The 20,921-nt window shown below is 40.9% G+C and overlaps 1 protein-coding gene across 1 annotated transcript in view; it reads left to right on the forward strand.

Moving 5' to 3' along the window:
* swap70b (switching B cell complex subunit SWAP70b) overlaps positions 1–20,715 on the forward strand; it is a 34,362-nt gene extending 13,647 nt beyond the window's left edge. Inside the window, exons 7-12 of the mRNA XM_031731843.2 lie at positions 543–724; positions 9,318–9,425; positions 12,272–12,438; positions 15,048–15,246; positions 15,998–16,094; positions 17,321–20,715. Coding sequence (XP_031587703.1) covers positions 543–724; positions 9,318–9,425; positions 12,272–12,438; positions 15,048–15,246; positions 15,998–16,094; positions 17,321–17,439 — 872 coding nt within the window. The 3' untranslated portion in view covers positions 17,440–20,715. The remainder of the gene's footprint in view (positions 1–542; positions 725–9,317; positions 9,426–12,271; positions 12,439–15,047; positions 15,247–15,997; positions 16,095–17,320) is intronic.
* The last annotated feature ends 206 nt before the right edge of the window (positions 20,716–20,921 follow it).

Here is a 20,921-nt window from a genome sequence, read left to right on the forward strand (position 1 = left end):
CCTGACAACTGCCTTTGAGCAATGGCAACTCCAGAGTAGTATAGAGCCCAGGCTGTGTATTGAGGCAAGCCCAACTATCTCTAGCACTACTTCCCAACACCTCACACTGGCTCAGGTGCCTTAACGCCCAAAGAGGTGACGTTCCATGTTCCTAAAACTAGATTTGAACTGTGGATTGGACAGTGAGGGCATCCAACCATGACTGCTGCCTGATCCACAAAGCACCACCACTTATATCCCCTTCTGTTAGTGGTGGTCCCACAAGAGAGCAAGCCCATGTAGTGCTTTCAGACTGTTCACAGCCAGACCCCATAGGTTAAAGCTAGGCCTACTTACTGTGACCTCTCACCCAGAGGTCACAGTAAGTAGTGATCCTTCCAGGGTTGAATTGCCCCTGACAACATAGCTCCTGGGATCATGCCGGCATGCAAAACTGTCCTCCAGGAAAAAAGTTGCAATTCATAGAGGGACTTGGAAAAACCAAAACATGAAACAGGAAGCTCTAAAACTAAAGATTTTTTTGTGTGATATCCATGTCTCAGCTGTTCAGACCTGCGTGACTCTGCTGCGTCAGGGGAGACCAGCGCCGCACCGCGAGGCTCGACAGAAGCGCAGAGAGCTGCGGCTGAAACAGCAGGCTGAGCAGGAAGAACTGGAGCTGAGGATGAGGGAGCTACAGACAGCCAATGAGGCCAAGCAGCATGAACTGGAAAATATGAGGAAGGTAGGAGATGAAACGCATACAGTCAATATTCCCCCGTGGATCCAGTCTGGTCAGAAAAAGTCTGCCTCACTATCACTTCTGTTTCGTGGCATCTCAAAGATGAAAATGAACAGAAGTGAAAAATGCCGAGATTGTCAAAAATATAACAGATAAAAATCACAAAAGGAAAGAGGGGGAGGAAAAAACGAGAGACTTAAAGCAGCTCTTGGCTATCTTCACTATGCTGTTTGTATTGAAACAGGGAAGTTGATCTTTGTGGTCATGTGAGACAGAGGTGCATATCTTCATGGGAAAAACTGAGTGAGTGTGCATCATTTAGAGACAAAATGTTGTGCAGTGCAAACTGTACATATAGTACAAGATCAGCATGTGATCCTCAGACATGAGAAAGACCCTGTAAAGTGAAGCCACCGACTTTCATCCTCTGAGCTAAAAATACAAATAAAAGTTTATTTCCTTTGTTGAAATGGAAAAAACACACTTGAAGATAAGGTTCTCAGATAATAGCCTGACAGTTGGGCAGGCAGTAATGACTCTGAATTAAAACAGCCTTTCTCTTGAGAATTTCTCGAAAATAGGAAGTGCACGTAAGGGAGATGTGGTTACTGAGGTTATAACGAGAGAAGCGTCTGCTTATAAGGCTGGAGGTGCATCTGTAGGATCACAGATGAACACCAGGATGTTTAAATAAGATTAATTATGAATGGAACAGAAAAACAAAAGCAATCCAGGAAAAAAGTATTTGCATTCTTTAGTGAGCGAGACAAACCCGAGGGATTTCCCATCAGGGAAGTTCTGAACTTGTATGTTCGAAAACGGCACTCCTCAAAGCACAGCTCAGTCCTCAGTACTAAGTCTCAGATTAAAAAATGAGGAAGGATGGGAGGCATTCCTCTTCCAGGATCCAGCGTAAAGTGCACTGATGGAGTAAGGGGGCATGTGTTGACTGTGTTGCAAGCTTTATGGGTACTATCCACAGCCTCATTGTAAGGTAGACTACAAAACAGGCCTGAATATAAGTCATTTTGACACATGAACTTTGTCTGCTTCAGACAAAATTGTATTACTGGAAATGCACTGTGTGGTTTAGAAATGGGAGCTACCTGTGTTTATGTATGTATGCACAAACTGCACCTCACTGTTGAGCTATGTTACAGCACACTGGTGGTTAAAGACCAGCTAATTTGTGTTCTCACATTCATGTCAGAGAAGTCTTAGAAATGTTCAGGGCTCAAATGCATGTGTGAAGAATGTGCAGTGTTAAAGCTGCAAGCCTGTCCTCCATTTTTCAGGCACCTTCTCTACAGGAAGGTGCTCACTATTTGGCACTAAGTTTGGGAAAGTGCTTGAAGTATCTGAAAACAATGTTCTGCCTGCCTTGCCTTTTATGGAATCATATTTCCGTCAAAAGACAGCAAATAATTCGTTGCCATTTAGGCACATAGAACTCGACAGCCAAGTGCACAAAGAAGCCATCATGCAGGCGAGCGCGTCTCTGCTTAGCTGTAGCTAATTTATGCTCTTGCAGACGGCTCTGCTGTCGGAGTTGACTTCTGCTCGCTTGCATCAAGCTGACTTTTGAGAGCTTGTGGAGGGGGGGGAAGCCCAAAGAAAGAAGACCACTGATGGGCCTGGCTACTTTAAAAGCAATCACACCTTTAAGCCTTGGTTGAGGGTTTTTTTGAGGTTCTTTGGAAGTATGGGTTATTTGGTTTGTTTTTATGAGCGATTCGGTCCCTGTACGACCACAGTGAGAAGTTGGTTGGCCTTGCAGGACGTGAGCCCTAGTGGGTGTTGAACTCTGCCAGGGCTGCCCTCTGTAATTGATTACGGTCATAAATTTTTACCAACAGGCATAGCCAAGTGTTGATATCGTCCTAGCTTCATCTGTGGTTACAAACTGTGGGGTAGTGACCAGAAGAACGAGTTTGTGGATACTAGCTGTGAAAACGAGCTTCCTGTAGAGGCTGGCTTCTTGCTCAGAGCTGAGGTGAGGAGTTCAGTCATTTGAGATGGACTCAAACAGCCGCGACTCTTGCACACTGAAAAAAGTCAGTCGAAGTGGTTCAGGTATAAGTGTAGGATGTTTCCTTGATGAGGTGTTCCAGGCATGTGCTGTCAAGAGGAAGCCCTGGTGTAGACCAAGGACACGCTGGGTAGATTATTTCTCAGCTGACCTGGGATTGCCTCGGTTTTCCCACAGATGTGTTGGAGGTGGCTGGTAGGGATGGGTATCGAAAACCGGTTCTTGTTGAGAACCGGTTCCCACTGTTTCAATTCCTTGGAATCGTTTGCCATTTTTGCAAACGATTCCCTTATCGATTCCAGTCGCCCCGAATGACGTCACCACGTTGCGGAGCGTCGGAGCATACCTGGCAGGAAACACGGCGCCTAAGCGGCTCAAACGCTCAAAAGTTTGTTTATACTTTACGAGAACAGATGACAACAGGGCAACTTGCAATACTTGCAAAGTAGATATTTCATTAAGGGAGGAAACACTACGAATATGCAAAAGCATTTGCTCACAAAACACGCGATGAACTTAAATGAATGTCTTTAATTCCGCTCCGGACTCGTGAATCTCAGCAGCAGCAGCGGTAACGTTTGCACGTCCTCTCCCGTTAATGCGGCAGGTAAATAATCAACTAACAGTGCATATTATGTTAGCGCGATCTGCTTTATTACAAAACCTGCCATTACTGTGCATTTAGGTGACCATGATGAGAGAGACAGACAGAGTCTGGCTGGCGCTCGCTGGCAGTTGTCGCTGCAGTCTACCGGTAGCGTCTCTTTTCAGGCCCGAATGTCACCGAGCAGTGACTAGTTTGTGGTCAAAACCTTGCAGCCATTTGCCACAGCAGATGGTAAGTGAATGTGTTTAATTGTAGGCAGGGACATTACTGGATATTCTTGTGTAATTGCTACAGAATAATTTATGTTATACTTTGTTATTGCTACAGAAGAATATTTATTTTATTATTTTACGTTTACAATTTCCCCCGGGGACCCTGTGACACCCCATTGAAGAGCCGTAGGCTGTGGATCTCTTAAGATCTCACTGTTGGGTTTGTAAGGCCATGTTACTCCTAAATTTCTATCTTGTTGAAAGAGAAGATATAAAACAGTTCTAAGCTAATCGACCTTAGTGTTCTCCTTTTTTAAAAACAAGAATCGATAAGAGAATCGATAAAGAATCGAATCGTTAAACAGAATCGAAAATGGAATCGGAATCGTTAAAATCTTATCAATACCCATCCCTAGTGGCTGGGGAGAAGGGGTTTTGGGCTTCTCTTCTTAGTCTGCTGCTTCTGTGTGACCTAGCCCTAGATACCAGCAAAAACTGGGTGGATGGTAATGGAACTAACAAAATGGTCCAGTCTGGTTACAACTATAACTGCTTTTCATGAATCTCCCTCCCCAGGCCATAGACATATACTGGCTATTGCACTTCCTGCTATGGCACCATAGACGTATACTGGCTATGGTCAGCAGCCTGTCCACCTCTCTCTGTGGTCACCCACTGCACTGTGAAGTGATAAAACTTTAAACTGATAGAGCTGACTGGCATAGATATAGCAACTTAGAAGTACCAAGATGTCTCTAACTATTATGGCATAATGTTGGGATTGCATCTTGCTTAACAAGTGTTAAGAAGCCACTTTGTGACCGAGAAGGAACCACTGTTTTCAGTCAGGTATGTCATCACGGCTGTCATCGACTAAATTAAGTGTCAAAACCAATCCAGCAACATTCTTCTAAGATCGCATCACATCTTAAAATAATCATTCAATAATTATTATGTTGCGCACTTTCAGAAGTGACGGTGTATTTTTGTGTTGCACACTGCAGGGTTACACATGCGTCTCATGCAACTATTTGAAGTAGGTCAACTAAAAACTCTCATTACCACTGAAACTTGCTGCCAGCTCATGAATGCCAACAATAGACCAGCTCCACCCTGCAGTCTCTGACTAATAAATAGTCCATCACTTCCTGCAAATGAAGGAATGTGGATTGAAAGAGCAATGTGGGGGCGGGGGGGGGCAGATGCCATTAAACATGTTGCTCCAGAAAATCCTCCTGCTAAACCTCACTCTCAATCGTGCCAACAGTGCTGATTTCTGCAATTTCATTTGTCCTTTTCAAATGCTGACAATTAGTGGCTGCTTTCTGCTAATGCTGGGAAATGACAGGAAGTGCCAGCTTCAAAATTGTAGTGGTTAAGTATTTTTCTCATTGATGTTACTCATCTGTGAGAAAAAGATGTTTGTTTGTACTCTCCTTTTGCAAGATGGGCAAATGTTACAAATGTTATTAAATAGTCTCTCAACTGATTTTGTGATTTTTGTGTGTGTGTGTGTGTGTGTGTGTGTGTGTGTGTGTGTGTGTGTGTGTGTGTGTGTGTGTGTGTGTGTGTGTGTGTGTGTATAGAAAAAAAAAACATAATTGCAGAGCAGATGGGCTACAAATAATTAAAAAAGGCCTCTTATCTGACTCAAGGGCTCAGATAAATCTTCTCTGAGAATGGTATTGTTTAGTTAAACTAAAATCACCGCATTGACCAAGTATCAGTGGTTAGGTTTTCAGTTCAGTGCAGGACCGGGGGTTTTGCAGCCAGCATTGTGAGGAAAGCTAAGTTGCAGTCAGACTGGTTCACACTGCTGCGCTCGTCTAACGTAGACTGAAGAACAGGACAAGAGTTCTTTGTCTGGAACAGCGACCTCTAAACTCACAACAATCTACCATTGAGGTGTAAGTGTACATCTCGCATAGTTAGCTTCATGAATTAACAATGAACACAAACATGTATAGCCACACACAGGCATACAGTAGAGATTCTCACACACTGCTACTATAAGAGGAGGACTGTGACAGTCTGCAGACAGTTCACATGAGGGGTGAGGCAAAAAGAGGTTATTGATCAACCACCAGCACAGCTTAATTTACCTAAATATTTTTCCCAGTAATGTACGGTTTTGTTTCGAAACAAACCCAGGCTCTACACCAACAGCCAGCAAACTTAAAAATGTGTTTTCATAAATTGTTTATTCTAGTGTTGTTGGTGTCACATTCCTCATAGGTCAGTGAGATACCAAGAGGCTAAAAACAGCTACACACAGTTCGCACAAGACTGTGTTCACATTGTGTTTAAATGATTGTAGAACAAAAACAATGGCAGCAATTATAAAAGTTTAACCTTGCAGTGTATAGGGTAGGTTGGACTTTTAAATGTCTTTTATTTTAGATAGTTAGTTATTCTAGTATTTTTGAACCTTTGCTTCTTTTATAAATGCAAAAGCTAACCATATAAAGTTTTTAGAGCTGAAAAACAAATTTAAGTTTTTAAAACCGTAACGTATCGATTTTATATCGGCTCTGTAATGGAGTTGGCAACTTTATCATACTGATCTTTTACCATGATGTGGGGGTTTTTTTGTTGTTGTTTTTTTACATTAAAGTTCTTCATGGTGTTGTCTGTATATCTTGCTCAATCATTCAGGTAAGTAAATCCCAAAAAGTTGATTCTGTTCATCTGGACGTAGCGTTTTCAGTGGGAGAAACGTTTCGTCACTCATCCAAGTGACTTCTTCAGTCTCAGCTGACTGCAGGTTTCCCCAATCTTATAAACAGTACCTTTGCACAATGACTGAAACCAGCCCACTGAAGGAACAATGGGCTGTGAGGTCAGTTTCTTGATCATTAATATGCAAATTGTCATGACCATTGATCATTGATCAAAGACCACAGATCAGTGCGAATGGTACCATGAGTACCGTTCACAGAGAGTTGGGGAATGGCTGCAATCACAGCATTGTATGATGGTGGAAGATGTACCCTTAGGCCCCCTCCTCGATTCAGAGATGCTCTTTCCCTTTTCACGTAAATGGCCTCCTTGACTCCACGCTCAAACCAGCGTTCCTCCCTGTCCAGGATGTGTACATCCTCATCATTGAAAGAGTGTCCACTGGCCTGTAGGTGTAAATCAACTGCAGAGTCCTGGCCTGACGAGGTAGCTCTTCTGTGTTGTGCCATCCGCTTCGCCAGAGGTTGTTTGGTTTCCCTGATGTTTAATCCTGGCAATCCTCCTGGCACTTAACAGCATACACTATATTACTCTGTTTGTGTCAGGGGACCCGATCCTTGGGGTGGACCAATTTTTGCGCAGTGTGTTTTAGGGTTTAAAAACCACAGAGATGCGTGAGTTTTCGCTTAGTCAGCGGTTGTCCTTCTGTCATGGATGGGCTGGAACGTTCTTTAGGTGCCTTCTCAGCTTTGACAAATGTCCAGCTGGAATAACCACATTTACCCAGGACCTTCTTGATGTGATGTTCTTCTGCTTCCCTGGCCTCTGTGTCAGTGGGAATGGGGTTTGCTCTGTGCTGTAGCATCCTGATGACATATAGTTTGTGAGTCAAACCTGTTTATAAGGTTAGAGAAACCTGCAGTCAGCTGAGACTGAAGAAGTCACTTGGATGAGTGATGAAACATTTCTCCAACTGAAAACGTTACGTCCAGATGAACCGAATCAACTTTTTGGGATGTTGTCTGAATATGTCAGGTAAATTGTAATTATGGTCAATTTCTTCTTGGAACTACATTTTGATTGCATTCCTATTACAGCATAAGAGGAAAATTTATCTAGCAATTAGGGGACAAAAAAAAAGAAGTATAAAGTGTTATTACATCCTGGCAAGATAATGGAATTAGCCAATTTAATTAAATGGACGGAAATGAAAATGGAGTTAATGAAGTTGCTGCTGCCTGATGCTACATTTTGTAATAAATTCAGGGACCTCTAGAAACATCTGGAAGCACCAAACCTACTTATGCTCCTGATAACATTTTATCAAATGTCTTGTATCAACAGTCACCTGCAATTCCACATTGAGAGTAACTTGTGTTGTATTTTATAACTTTGTCATTCAGAAAGTTAAATGAGGAAAAAGTCTTGAAACAAGCAGAAAACTTGCCAACGGCTAAACTAAATTTCCCTTCATTCACAACCAGCTGTGGCAGATAGCTTCCCCCCCCCCCCGAGGTTGGTTGTGGTGAAAGGTTTCCTCCTATTTTTAAAGGGAGTTTTTCCTTCCCACTGTTACCCAGTGCTTGCTGATAGAGGGCCTGGTGATGGTTCTTTCTAATATTGTTGGTACTGAATCCTAGAAAGTGCCTTGAGGCAGCTTTTTTTTTTTTTTTTTTTTTTAAATTGGTGCTATATAAATCTTTTTGATCTTCATGTTATCATTGTTTAAAAATAGTCAAATGTGATACCAGTATGTGAAGTAACTGGCTAGCCTGCCTACCACTGTCTGAGATGCTGATTATTTATCAGCCATAAAATAAAAATGCAACCGCAACGGTAAAACATTTGTTATTCCAAGAAGTCTGAACTCTGCCGGAAAAATGATTTCATCGTGTATTACTTCATGCTCATAGAGCACTGCTGGTGGTACATTTGCATACCTATTCAGAGGCAGCGCACTCATTTCTGTTAGTCTGTTATAAACCACAGTCTTACAACTAAAATTAAACATGCAGCAATCCCCCCCTGACAGGTCTTTGCTGAAACTTCCCCCTCACACCAGTTTCGTTGTTTGTTTTCCTTTTTTCATTCTGCGGTTTTTAAAATAGAGAAACTGCTTTTTAATTTCAAGTTTATTTAAAAGTTATGATGTAGTTCGCCAGTTTCAAAATGGAGGCATGAAACTGATGTGCTGCATACTTTGTGTTACTACCTTTCAGTTCTCATCCTTGGCTAACCTTTTGTCTGCACAGTAGTTTCATAAAACTACAAAACACTAAAAACAAAATAAAATAATAGATATAATTACCAGGCTTTAGAAGGGAAAATTAAATTAGAAGAGCTACAATTCTGGTTGTGAACTGATGGCACTTTAAGGAGAAACTGTACAAATTAAATACTACAATTACGGCCAAAGCTATGAGGACGCCAAAACAAAACACGAACTGGCACCATAATGTGCGCTCTAGATGGCTTTTTCTTTGAAAACACTGGACATGTTGCCAAATTGATATCCTTCCCTCCAGTGTGTCGAGTTGGGCTGTAACATGACTTATTAAGAATGATGACTGATGATTGGTTCAGGTACGAGGAGTGAATCGAAGGTAAAGCCAGTTATTAAGTAGGTAACTTTTGCCTTGTGTTATTTTAATTTCATTAAAGGATAAAGTCCATACTTTATCTTGTTTTATGTCATTATTATATACCCACAGCACATATTCCATATTTCCATATATGTAGTTGCTTCTGCAAAAGCAGGAAGATGTAAGTCCTTTACAGTTTTCAAAATAACAGGGGGGTTTTTTGGGGGGGGGGGGGGTTTGTGGCTGTTTTACGACTCTAGGACCTTTTAATATATTAAGAAGTGTAGCCTTTCTCAGCCCTGGTTATATCCCTGACTAGAGTGTGATATTTTAGTGTGTGTAAAAGTAACACCACCAAACAGTCTCTTTAACCTGAAACTACAAGGGTGTGAAATGTGTGATTTCACATACTGCTTTAGTCCACTCTGCAAAAAAAGGAAATTATTAAAACATTTCATTGTTGGCTTGTCTGTTGTTCTTTTGGCAGGCTCTGGAGGAGGCAGCGGCTAACGCAGCAGAAGAAGAAACAAGACGCCTTCAGACCCAAACTGAGCTCCAGGACCGCTACAGGAGGGACCTGGAGAGAGAGAAACTGGTCTGTCAATCCTTCTCATCTGCACGTAATGTCCATAACATACAGTCGAGCATAGTGGTGCCAGTTGGACTTAATATCATACGTTGACTTTTTCGTGTTAGTTACACAAACATTTCCTCTGCACCATTACCACAAACCTCTGATTACTCTGCCAGACAGCATCTTAATATTGTAAAAGCTACACTTCATTAAGTACACTCTAGTGCTGGATCTTCCGATCTTCTGATTAAAATGCCAAATTAGAGTTATTTACTTTAATTCCTGAACAGAAAGACAGTTTTAGTGCTTTAGCAGTTCCTACTTCCTACTATTTAAGTTAATTCTGCATCCCCTCGCTGTATCTCTGCATCATTTCCGTGATGGCTGTTCATCTGTGCAATTCCACTCAGTCTTTGGTCAGTTTTCTGAGATATATATTGAAACATCAGTAGTAGATATGTGCAAATGTCATCAATGGTGGCCTCCATAGTTGTACTATTACAGATAAAACAAAAAATAAGCAAAGTCAAACACTACCAGGTCCTGAGTTAGACCCCACCATCTGGCCGGGGCCTTTCTGTGTGGAGTTTGCATGTTCTCCTGTGTTTGTGTGGGTTCTCTCTGGATACTCTGGCTTCCTCCCACAGTCCAAAGACATGCAGATAGTGAGGTTAGGTTAATTGATGATTCTAAATGTGAATGTGAGTGCGAATGGTTGTCTGTCTCTCTGCGTTAGCCGTGTGACAGACTGTGACTAGACCTGTCCAGGGTGTGCCCCAACTCTCACCCTATAGTAGCTGGGATAGACTCCAGCCCCCCGTGACACGGACGGATGGACGGGCGGGCGGGCGGGCGGGTGGGCGGGCCACCCGACTGGCCAATTACTGCGCTTGCTTTATATTCAGGGACATTAAACCTCAATTATCAGGCTGCAAATATATTTATATCACTGTATTATTGAGAGCATGCAATAATGGGTAAGTCAGAACAACATTGTGTTTTGCTATAACATGATTCATTCATTTTAATCTGACATAAACTTGTTAAATATAGAAACTGAGAGGAGCTACTAAAATAAACAAAAAACTACTGCAGAGTCTTGAGCAGCAATTTGGAGAGACTTGAATGGATATTATGTTTGTTGCCTCACATTTAAGAACATAGTGTGTGGTTAAGAAATGTCTATGAGGCTCAACTAACACTGATGGTGTTTTCTTCTTACTCACAAACGCTTGTTTATAAAAGAGACCCATTTAACTGTGCTTGAATGCCACTGATAACATCTTGACATGCTTGCTGCACAGCATGGATGTGGTGAAATGGCAGAGAGATGTTTAACTGTGGTTCTTTAGTCACAGTTCTGCTCTCGGATGTCCCACTTAGTTGATCCTAAGAGATGGTGTAATTTTGATTTGTTGTACTTACTTATTCTTATACATCATTAATACATTACTTGGTTTAAGTTGGTTGTAACAGCACTTCGCTTAACTCCACTTTCTCTCACACTCTTGCACACCAGCTGAGCTACCCACTGAGAATAGCTCGAGGTTTTTAGTGTTTGCTCCACTAATGAGTTAAAACTCATTCTGCTGATCAATCCTGCTGGTCCATTAATCAGTTAATTATTAAAACTATTGATAAAGATTGTGTGTGCTAATTCATAAACTCCTGATCCCAGAGGTGTTGTATGAAGCAGTGTTAATGTGTTAGTGAGGCACGCTGAGCTCTAAGGTGACTCTCAAATGTTTTCATTGAGTCTTTTCCCATCAATAAGCTCCAAGTGGGATTTGGATGATACAGCAGCCTTTGGTATTGAACAGCAATAATATTCAGTCAACAGAAAATATTTCAATTTGATCTGACCACAAACTAAAGTGATTTACAGCTCTCCATCAGAAGGCTTTGGGACAGTGTCACAATGCACTTTAAATGCACCCACAATATCAGAAGTAAACAGCAGCACTCAGGACATAAAGACTGCTAGAACAAATACTAACTTATGAACTCACAAGGCTGATTTTTCTATCATATTTTGCTGTTATATTTCTTTGCTGTCACCTGTTCCTCTGTCTCTGGATGTAGGCAGCCCTTTTTTATGTGAAAGCAGTGAGAGCCTGAAACAGAAAGCCTGAGTTTACAGAGAATAACTGATAACTATCAGCTTTCTGTTATATTTCTTTACAGCATGTCACCTGTTCCTCTGATAATGTGTCTGATGGGAGTAATCAGCCGTCTTTTATGTGAACGCACTTGGAGCAGAAAGCCTGAGTTTACAGAGAGCTGATAGCAGTTGTGATAGCAGTTATCTCTGACTGAGGTTTTAGGTACACCTGTCTATGTCAGTTTGTTTTACACGTCTTTAAATATCTTACACGGGTTTCCAGTGAGATACTGATTGATCATGACAAGAGTACTTTAGATATGCGCACCTGCTGTGGCACTTAAGAGTTGGCACCAATATGCAAACTCTAACGCTTAATTCAAGTCAGCTTTTTTTAATATAGCATGAAACCATTACCAGTCCCCTTAAGGTGCTTTATATTGCAAGGTAAAGACCCGACAATAAGAAAGAAAACCCTGAAAATTAGATGCTCGCCTATGAGCAAGCACTTTGGCAACAGTGGGAAGGAAAAGCTCTTTTAACAGGAAACAACATCCAGCAAAACCATCCTCAGGGAGGGTCAGCCATCTGCCGCAACCAACTGAGGGTGAGATGGGGGCGATGGAGAAAAAAAACACACTGAGGAAGAGCCACAGATTAATATCTAATGATTGCAGAGTGGTGTATAAACACATACGAGTGTATCTTATGAGTATTGATTTTGAATTCCAGGTGAAGTATACTTCTGTGTTTCCTGGTTTTAAAGGTGCGGCAGCAGATTGAGAAAAACCTGGCTGAGAAGTCCACTGAGCTGGAGCAGTACCTGCAGAGGGTCCATGAGCTGGAAGACATGTATGGTCAACTGGAGCACGCTTTGGAAGACGAGAGGCGTGCCAGACAGGATGAGGAAACCATCCGTAAGCTGCAGACACGGTGAGTCAAAGGGTGTGCGGAGGGAGAAATGTTTGGGTTTGTATAAAAAGTATTCCCCACAGAGCCTCACTCAGATCCTCTGATGAGGAAACTTAGGTCACTCGGATCTTTGCATACTTCTCTGATCTGGAAAGCATAACACTGGCATAAATATATTCATATAAATTCTTTTTTGTTACCTTAACAATCCAGCACTGGTGCTACCAAATTTCAGTGAAGCATGAAACTTAATATTCCTAATTAAGTGCTTCACATGAACCTCTGTCCAAAGAGCTGCGTCTGAGTCTTTGTTTTCTTTATATAGGAGGCTATACACAGCCAGACTTTCAACTTCTCCTTCATACACTCGACATTTCCTCCCCCATCTTTCCTTCCTATCTGCTGATGAATACATTCCAGGTCACGTTTGAGAAGTCACCAGCGAGTATTTCCTTTAAATGTAGTCGTTGTGTTAAAAATGGCAATCAGTTCTTTAGAAGAGGACAATTTTCAGTGGCTGTTTTTGTCCAAACAAACAACTATATAAACACATTAAAATGAGTAAAATATGCCTGAGAACTAAATGGCAGTGTTTTATAATGAAGCGTATAGGTGCTTAATGATACAAGAAACATTAAAGACTTGCCACTGAAATTTTGAGAGAGGAGAGAGCAAGTCTGTGCATCTTGAACTGAGTATGTTTGACCTTTGCGTTTAGATTTTTCTGACAGTTTGACCCCTTTCACTTTCATTTTTTAAAGACATTAAATGTTATCCGTCACGTGTGCCTTTTGTTTCTGATAGAAGTAGAATGCCTTTTATTGTCACTGCACACATGTACAATGAGATTCAGAGCAACTCCTACCCAGTGCAGACATGTGGGGGGTGTAAGGGGCACAGTTGTGCAGCACTATATACATATGAACAGTCTCAGTGTCAAAAAATATCAACTATACAAATCATGACATCACCACAAACTCAGATCACCTTTATGTAAAATATATTTCATAAAAAAGTTTGAACTTTCAGATAAATTATGTTTGTGTGTGTATATATTTATTATATTTACTTGTCTAACTACACTATTGCACCACCTGCTGACACACATCAGTTTACAGCTGATGTACACATTAGCTTCTTCATTATTCTTTTTTTTTCCTTTTTTTCTTTTTAAAACGATTATACTTTTACAGCCTGGAAATATATTTCTCTTATATTTGTGAAAAGGTGTTTGCCCCCTTCCTGATTTCCTCTTTTTTGTGTGTTTTTGTCACACTTAAATATTTCAGATAATCAAACAAATATAAATGTTAGACAAACATAATGCAAGTAAACACAAAATTCAGTTTCTAAATGAAGGTGAACTGATTGCCCCCTAAACCGAATAACTGGTTGGAGCACCCTTAAAACTGCAACCAAGCTATAACTGGTAATGAGTGTTTTACAGCACTGTGGAAAATTTTGGTCCACTCATCTTTGCAGAATTGTTGTAATTCGGTCACACTGGAGGGTTTTCGAGCATGAACTGCCTTTTTAAGGTCATGCCATAGCATCTCAATCGGATTTAAGTCAGGACAAGACCACTCCAAAGTCTGCATTTTGTTTTTCTTAAGACATTCAGTGGTGTACTTGCTAATGTGTTTTGGATCATTGTCCTGCTGCCAAATCCAAGTCTGCTTCAGCTTGAGGTCACAAACAGACGGCCGGACGTTCTCCTTCAGGGTGTTTTGGTAGACAGCAGGATTCATGGTTCATTTACCACAGCAAGTCTTCCAGGTCCTAAGGCAGCAAACAGCCCCAGACCATCACACTACTCCCACCATGTTTTACTCTTGGTATGATGATCCTTTTCTGAAATGACACACACGTTTTTTTTATTTCGTCAGTCCACAGAGTATTTTCCCAAAAGTCTTGGGGATCATGAAAATGTTTTCTGGCAAAACGAGACGAGCCTTTATGTTCGTTTTGCTCAGCAGTGGTTTTTTTGTCTTGAAACTCCCATGCAGGCCACTTTTGCCCAGTCTCTTTCTTATGGTGGAGTCATGAACACTGACCTTAACTGAGGCAAGTGAGGCCTGCAGTTCTTTGGATGTTGTTCTGGGTTGTTTGTGACCTCTTGGATGAGTCGTCGCTGCACTCTTGGGGTAATTTTGGTCAGCTGGGCACTCCTGGGAAGGTTCACCACTGTTCCATGTTTTCGCCATTTGTGGATAATGGAATCACTTTTTCCGCACAAGGCCATGTAGGTTTGGATTCTTTTTCCCCTTAAGAGTATACACCTTAATTTAGAAACTGCCTTTTGTGTTTACTTGTGTTATTTTTGTCATATATTTACATTTTTTGATGAGCTGAAACATCTAAGTGTGACAAACATACAAAAACTAGAAACTTAGGAAGGGGGCAAACACTTTTGTGTGTGTGTGTGTATACAGTGCATACAATGTTGATAATAATAACTATACAAGTGTTAAACTACACAGGGACTAATAATTTTCTCAATAAGAAGTGGCAAATCTGTGGAAACCGCGTGTACGGTCCACATGCTTTGTTTATGCAGTGATCTGACCCTCCTGGGGTAGGGCCCATGCTGAAGCCTGCCTGTAGTAAATGATATATGTACTGTGGACCAGATTACTGGAGGAAGAGGCCAAGAAGAGAGCAGAGTTGGAGCAGATCCATTTGCAGCAGAAGCAGGCCATCTCCGTCACGGTGGCTGAGAAAGAGGAGCTGGAGAAGGAGCGTCTGGCCAAGGAGAGCGCCCTGCAAGCTGCAATGAAGCAGCTGGAGCAGCTGGAGCTGGAGAGGCAGGGGGCGCTGGAGCAGTATGAGGTCAGTGATGGGGGGGTATGAATATGGATGCAATAGGACTAGTGTGGAAACTCCTCTGTTTTTTTTTTAATTTTTTTATTTGCCATTACCCACAAATGAATCATTAAAACAATAAAAAGGGAAAAGCCCAGCTTATCATCATTTCTATGAATGTTGGCGTTTTATGACTAAATTGTGCCTCTTGCTGTAGTTCAAAGCAGTTCCTGAGGAGTTTTTGAGGTTTGCACCTAACATATGTCCTCAAAGTTGTTTTCAGTTGTCCTTCCTCATATGTAGCACACAGCAGGAGACGGTCTGCTCCACTCACACTACAGAAGCTGCTACATGTGGTTTAGAGGTGGGAGTCACCTGCATGCAGGAGGCAGAACATGTGCCATCCACCTTGCTAGCAGTGACTGGACTATTTGCACAGCAGCTTCCCATGCACATATGCAGACTCATCATGTGATTAGTCTGTCACTCCCAAAAGAATTCACATTTAATCAAGTACTTTGTGGAAGCCTCAGGAACACCTGTTCAGGCTTAGCCATAAGTGAGCTGCTCGAGGAAAATCAGAGTTATATTTGCTGTATGCCAGACATGGTGTCACTATACAAGTAATGTATGCTGAGCTGCCATTTAGACAAGATTTCTTTAGACAAGAAATTTAATACTAACCACTTGTGAATCAGTATGCTGATAGGTGCCATTTCTTATATCTATTAAACATCATACATGTGTTGCGTTTTCTGTTTCTCCATGTGCGAGCCAGACGGTGAAGAAGAAGCTGGAAACTGCGACCAACAACACCAAGACCTGGAAGCACAAAGTGGCTGAACATGAGGGGTTGTTACGGCTCATTCAACCAGGTAAACAGAAACCCAACGAGCATCCGCCTGCACCATGTGGTGCTTTTCTTAAGAGCTGTTTGACAGTTAAAATTCAAGTTTAAGGTTAGGGTTGGGATTATTGTTAGGTGATAGTGATATATTCAGAATATCTTACATCTGTTTATTCATATAAAAAATATAAAATTGTTGGGTTTTTTCACTATAACATAAATTCAGATTAAAAAAAATAGTAAAAACACATGGATGTTAAAAAGCTTTGGACAACCTATTCACAATGATAGTTAGGATTTTTAAAAATGTTGTATTATAACAAATGCCATTCTATTTCATGTAGAAACTGACCTATGATATGTTATAAACTGTGCAGTCAATTGCAGCTGGTTATAATCATAAAGTCAGTACACTCTCTCCGTGTCTGCACCATTGCAGACGCTGAGACAACGGGAGGCACAGCAGTCCTGTCATTAGTCAAGACTGAGATAAACTGTACCTGGAACCATGCATGTGGTTTGGTTGTTGCAATAGTTGGCAGCACAGCTGGTCGTAGTTGTGTGTGTTGAGTAATGGTTTTGCTTGCTGATTTACGGCAAGGACTCGAGTGAGCTTGATGTTGGACAGCGCCACCCCCTTGAAGGGCATTAAATCACATGCCAGTAGAGGAAGGCATAAAAGTAGAAGGCTACACTCTGCAGGCACAGAGTGTAGATAAGAGAAAGGGAGAAACTCTCTGTTTCTCTGTGGGTTTGGTAAACATTTCCTCTGTGGTCTTCCCTGTAGCTGCTAATCAGACAGAGGCCATCATCTAGAGTGCTGCAAATTTTTTGCACTGCTATCTTAATTTGAAGAAAAATGGCAGTTACACATATAATAAATCCTCAGATTTTTAGCTGAGGATCAGCTGTTGTGGTCTGTCTTTTTTACGCCATTTTGGGGGGGTTGCTGTTGTGCTTGGGATCATTGTCTTGTTGCATGACCCAGTTTGGGTCAAACTTAAGTTGTTTATTAGATGGCCTCAAATATTTACTCCAGAATACTTTGGTGCACAGAGGAGACTCAGTGACTGCATGGAGCCCAGGTTCTGTGGGTGCAAATTAATCTCAAATCATCACTGCTCCATTACTGAGCTTTACTGTTGGTATGGCCAATTTGTGATGATATGCTGTTTGGTTTACGCTACAAACATTTTTGGTGGGTGTATTTGCCATGCAGCAATGTTTTTCTTTCTGTTTCTGTTTCTTGCTCAGGTGCCAAGGGGCAGCAGAAAATCACAAACTGGGGCCCTGCAGCCTTTTCTGAAGCAGAGCTCAGTCTGAGGGAGAAACAATGGCAGGAGATGAAGAACCAGGCAACTCAAGCTCAGTAAAGCTGCTGTAAACCATTATCATAACCTTAAACATGTTTAACTAACAAGGGAAAGATGAGACAGGCCTGCTGGGATGTACTGGAACGTCTCTGATGAAGCATATCTTTGCCGGGATAAAAAGGCATTTTATAAAAAGGTGGCATTAACTAATCAATAAATCTCACGTTACCCTGTAGGAAGCACAGATAGAACTGATAAACTTGACTCTGTGTTAGTGTTGGCCACCATTGATTATCTCTAAAACCACCAACAAGAAAACGTCACCTCATAATTTAGGGAACGGGATTTAAAAGGATAATTATTGCAAAATAACCTTTCCTCAGTAGAAATATGAGACATAATCAGCACAAAATTGATAGAATGCATTCAGTTTATATTTTGACACACAGCGTGACAGGCCAGTGACAATGGGAGTAGTGCCAAACCGAACCAGTGACTATGACAACACGGTCCACGGCTCAAAAGACGAAGACGTTGTTGAAAAGAGGGATCCAAAGAATTCGGTATTGTGGAGATTGTAGCTGTCCAACAAAGGAGTGGAATATCATACACTGCAGATACTGCACATACGTACCTTTGTGTGAAAGCATGTTTCAACAAAGGCACGTAACACCACAAAATTGTTTTTGCCGTCCTTGCAAAGTGCAAAACTGACAGTTTCTCTGCAAGATTTTACAGTCCCAGACACTTGTGTACATTTTATTGTAAAAGAAATGATGCCAGTAAGGACATCGGCTGATTAAAGTAACTGACCCTCCTTAGCAACTCCCTTGCCGTAAGCATTTCTGTCAGACAAGTGCAGGCACGTGTCGGGCATGCGATCCACATGAGTGCAGTTTTACCAAAATGTCAGCAAAACCCACATCAAACCACAGGCGCCCACAGATTATGTGTAATGAATGAGAAACGTCACAGGGAAAAAGTATTGAACACATGAAGAAAGCGAGGCGCAAAAGGGAATGGAAAGTCATGACACCAGCTGAAATCTATCAGGAATTAGAAAATAATCCTGACGCTTAGTGCAAATTAATATCAGCTGGTTCAGTCCCAACTGACGGCTTATAAAAAGGTGTCTCATTACCAATGTGTCACAGAAGAGACATCTCATGATGGGTAAGACTAATGAGCTCAAAGACTAAAGACCTTCACAACCTTATTGTTGGAAAGCACATTTTTCACCATAAGCCGACCACAACCAGGTGCTCCCGGCAAGATTTGAGACCGAGGAGTGGAAAGAGTTGTCCCAGAGCCAAGGAGCACAGAAAGACCTGGAATCAGCAGAAGGCACTGCACATCACCCCCAAAACGCCATACCAACAGGGAAGGTTGGAGGTGGGATCATCATGTGTGGGGCTGTTTTTCAGCATACAGCACCGGCACACTTCATATTATTGAAAGGAGGATGAATTGAAAAATGTACTGAGACATTCCTGATATAAATCTGCTGCCATCTACCAGGATGATGAAGATGAAACGCTTCAGCAAGACGATGTTCCCAAACACACAGCCAAGGAAACTCTCAGTTGGTTTCAGCGAAAGAAAATACAGCTGTAAGAATGGCTCAGCCAATCATCTGACCTGAAGCCAACTGAAAATCTATGGAAAGAACTAAATTTCACAGTTTATAGACGAGATGTGTGGAATCAGGATTTGAAGATGTTTGTGTGGAAGACTCGGCCAAAATCACACCTGAGCAATTGTGAAGCTGTTATCACCAACACAGGCTTTTGTACCAAGTATTAAATGACTCAATATCAAATTTATAAATTATTAAATTATATAAATTAATTATTAATTATATAAATTAATTTAAAAAAATGTTCAATACTTTTCCGCTGTCATTTTTCATTCTGACACATACATTTTGGACGTTTGGCTTGGATGGGTTGTTACAGACATCTGGAGATTTCGTGTCAACAGGACCTTTAGAGATGATTGGTGACGTGTTCAATACTTTACCTGCTGTATACAGAATGTTTGTTGGGTTTTTGCCTGTTAATCTTTCTCGCAGTTATTTGCAAACCATTTAAAACTGTAAGAATCGGCAGGATCCTTGTGATTTTATTTTTTATTAATATCTACATTATTCTTTCTTGAACTGACCATAATCATAATTTAGTTTTCCATTTTGTGTTCATGTCTAACACATCCGGCATTTGTACGATGATTGTGGAAGGCGACTTTGAACTATATGATCTCCTGTAGGACCAATGGGAACCTTACCAGTTACCTTTATACAAAGTTAATAAAGAGTAGAGTACTTAGAAGTTAACAGTGGTCAGTGCCTGCTGTCTGTAAAGGCAGACCATAGTCAAAATAGGCCTGAGCTAACAATATACATGATTTGAAGTTTTAAGACATGCAGCTTTATTGAAAACACAAAAAAGAAAACTGTTTTGTTTTAACAGGTTTCATGGATGGAAAACTGTAAAGTAATATGGTCATTTCAGGCAGCTAATTTCTGTGTTTGCTTTTGGTTTGACTCTAGGAAAAACAATGTAAAACTTGTTTTTGGTCAAATATAGTCCCCCGGTATCATTTTTTTTTTTCTTTCCTGAATCTCTGCAATGGAGGTGGAGAGTATAAATTTAGCATGACCCACAAAAACACAATAACCTCATTAACAGGAAATACACAAGGATGAAACACAATGAAACTAACCTTAAAGCCACAAGTATAAACAACGTGCACACCAGTGCTTTGTACCATTTTTTTCTTCTTCCAGTTTGTCTCGACTGTGTCCACGATATGCACTACTTTTGATCAGAGTCTGACCCGTCTAACAAGAATTAGCCAAAGTGTATTTTAGGTTCTTTGTTTTAACCCTTTTAAAGAAGCAGAAACTACTAAAACTGCTAAAAACTACTCTACAAACTAGTCTCCTTAAGATCATTTTTACATTAAAATGTAAGTGTTTGTACATATTTAGTGGGCTTTATGTTTTAACAATGTTATGTTCAAAAGAATGTAAACTATCATGTACAATTCACTAAATGTTTTATCGTCAAAGAGCTATTTTCAGTACTTTGTTTCATCAGGATTGATTTCTAAGTGACTCTGGAACATTTCTTGTTCCTGAATATTGTCAGTAGGATTATTTTGCTGAAGTCTAACTCCCAGCACAGATGCTAACTGCAGAACATCTGTTATTTTAGAACAACCAGTGACTTTGATACTGTAAAAATTGAAAATTGTGTTTGTTTGTTTTTTAAATATAAATATATATATGTAAAAAGCTCAAAACTGAACCATATAATAAATCACATCTTGAATAACTGACTTTTTTTTTTTCTAACACTGTAGAAGAGTTACAATGATCCATTAACAAGCTTCTTCCACTTATCGAATTCAGGAATGGGGCTCTTGCTCTCAGCAAGGCAGCCAATGTGTATCTGCTAATCTACAGGTAACATTAGATGGAGAGATGTTTGACCTAAAGGCATTTAACAATGCATTTAAATAAGGTAATGTGCTATTTATGC

The sequence above is a fragment of the Oreochromis aureus genome, linkage group 7, assembly GCF_013358895.1.
Source record: "Oreochromis aureus strain Israel breed Guangdong linkage group 7, ZZ_aureus, whole genome shotgun sequence".
In the NCBI taxonomy this organism is placed as follows: Eukaryota; Metazoa; Chordata; class Actinopteri; order Cichliformes; family Cichlidae; genus Oreochromis; species Oreochromis aureus.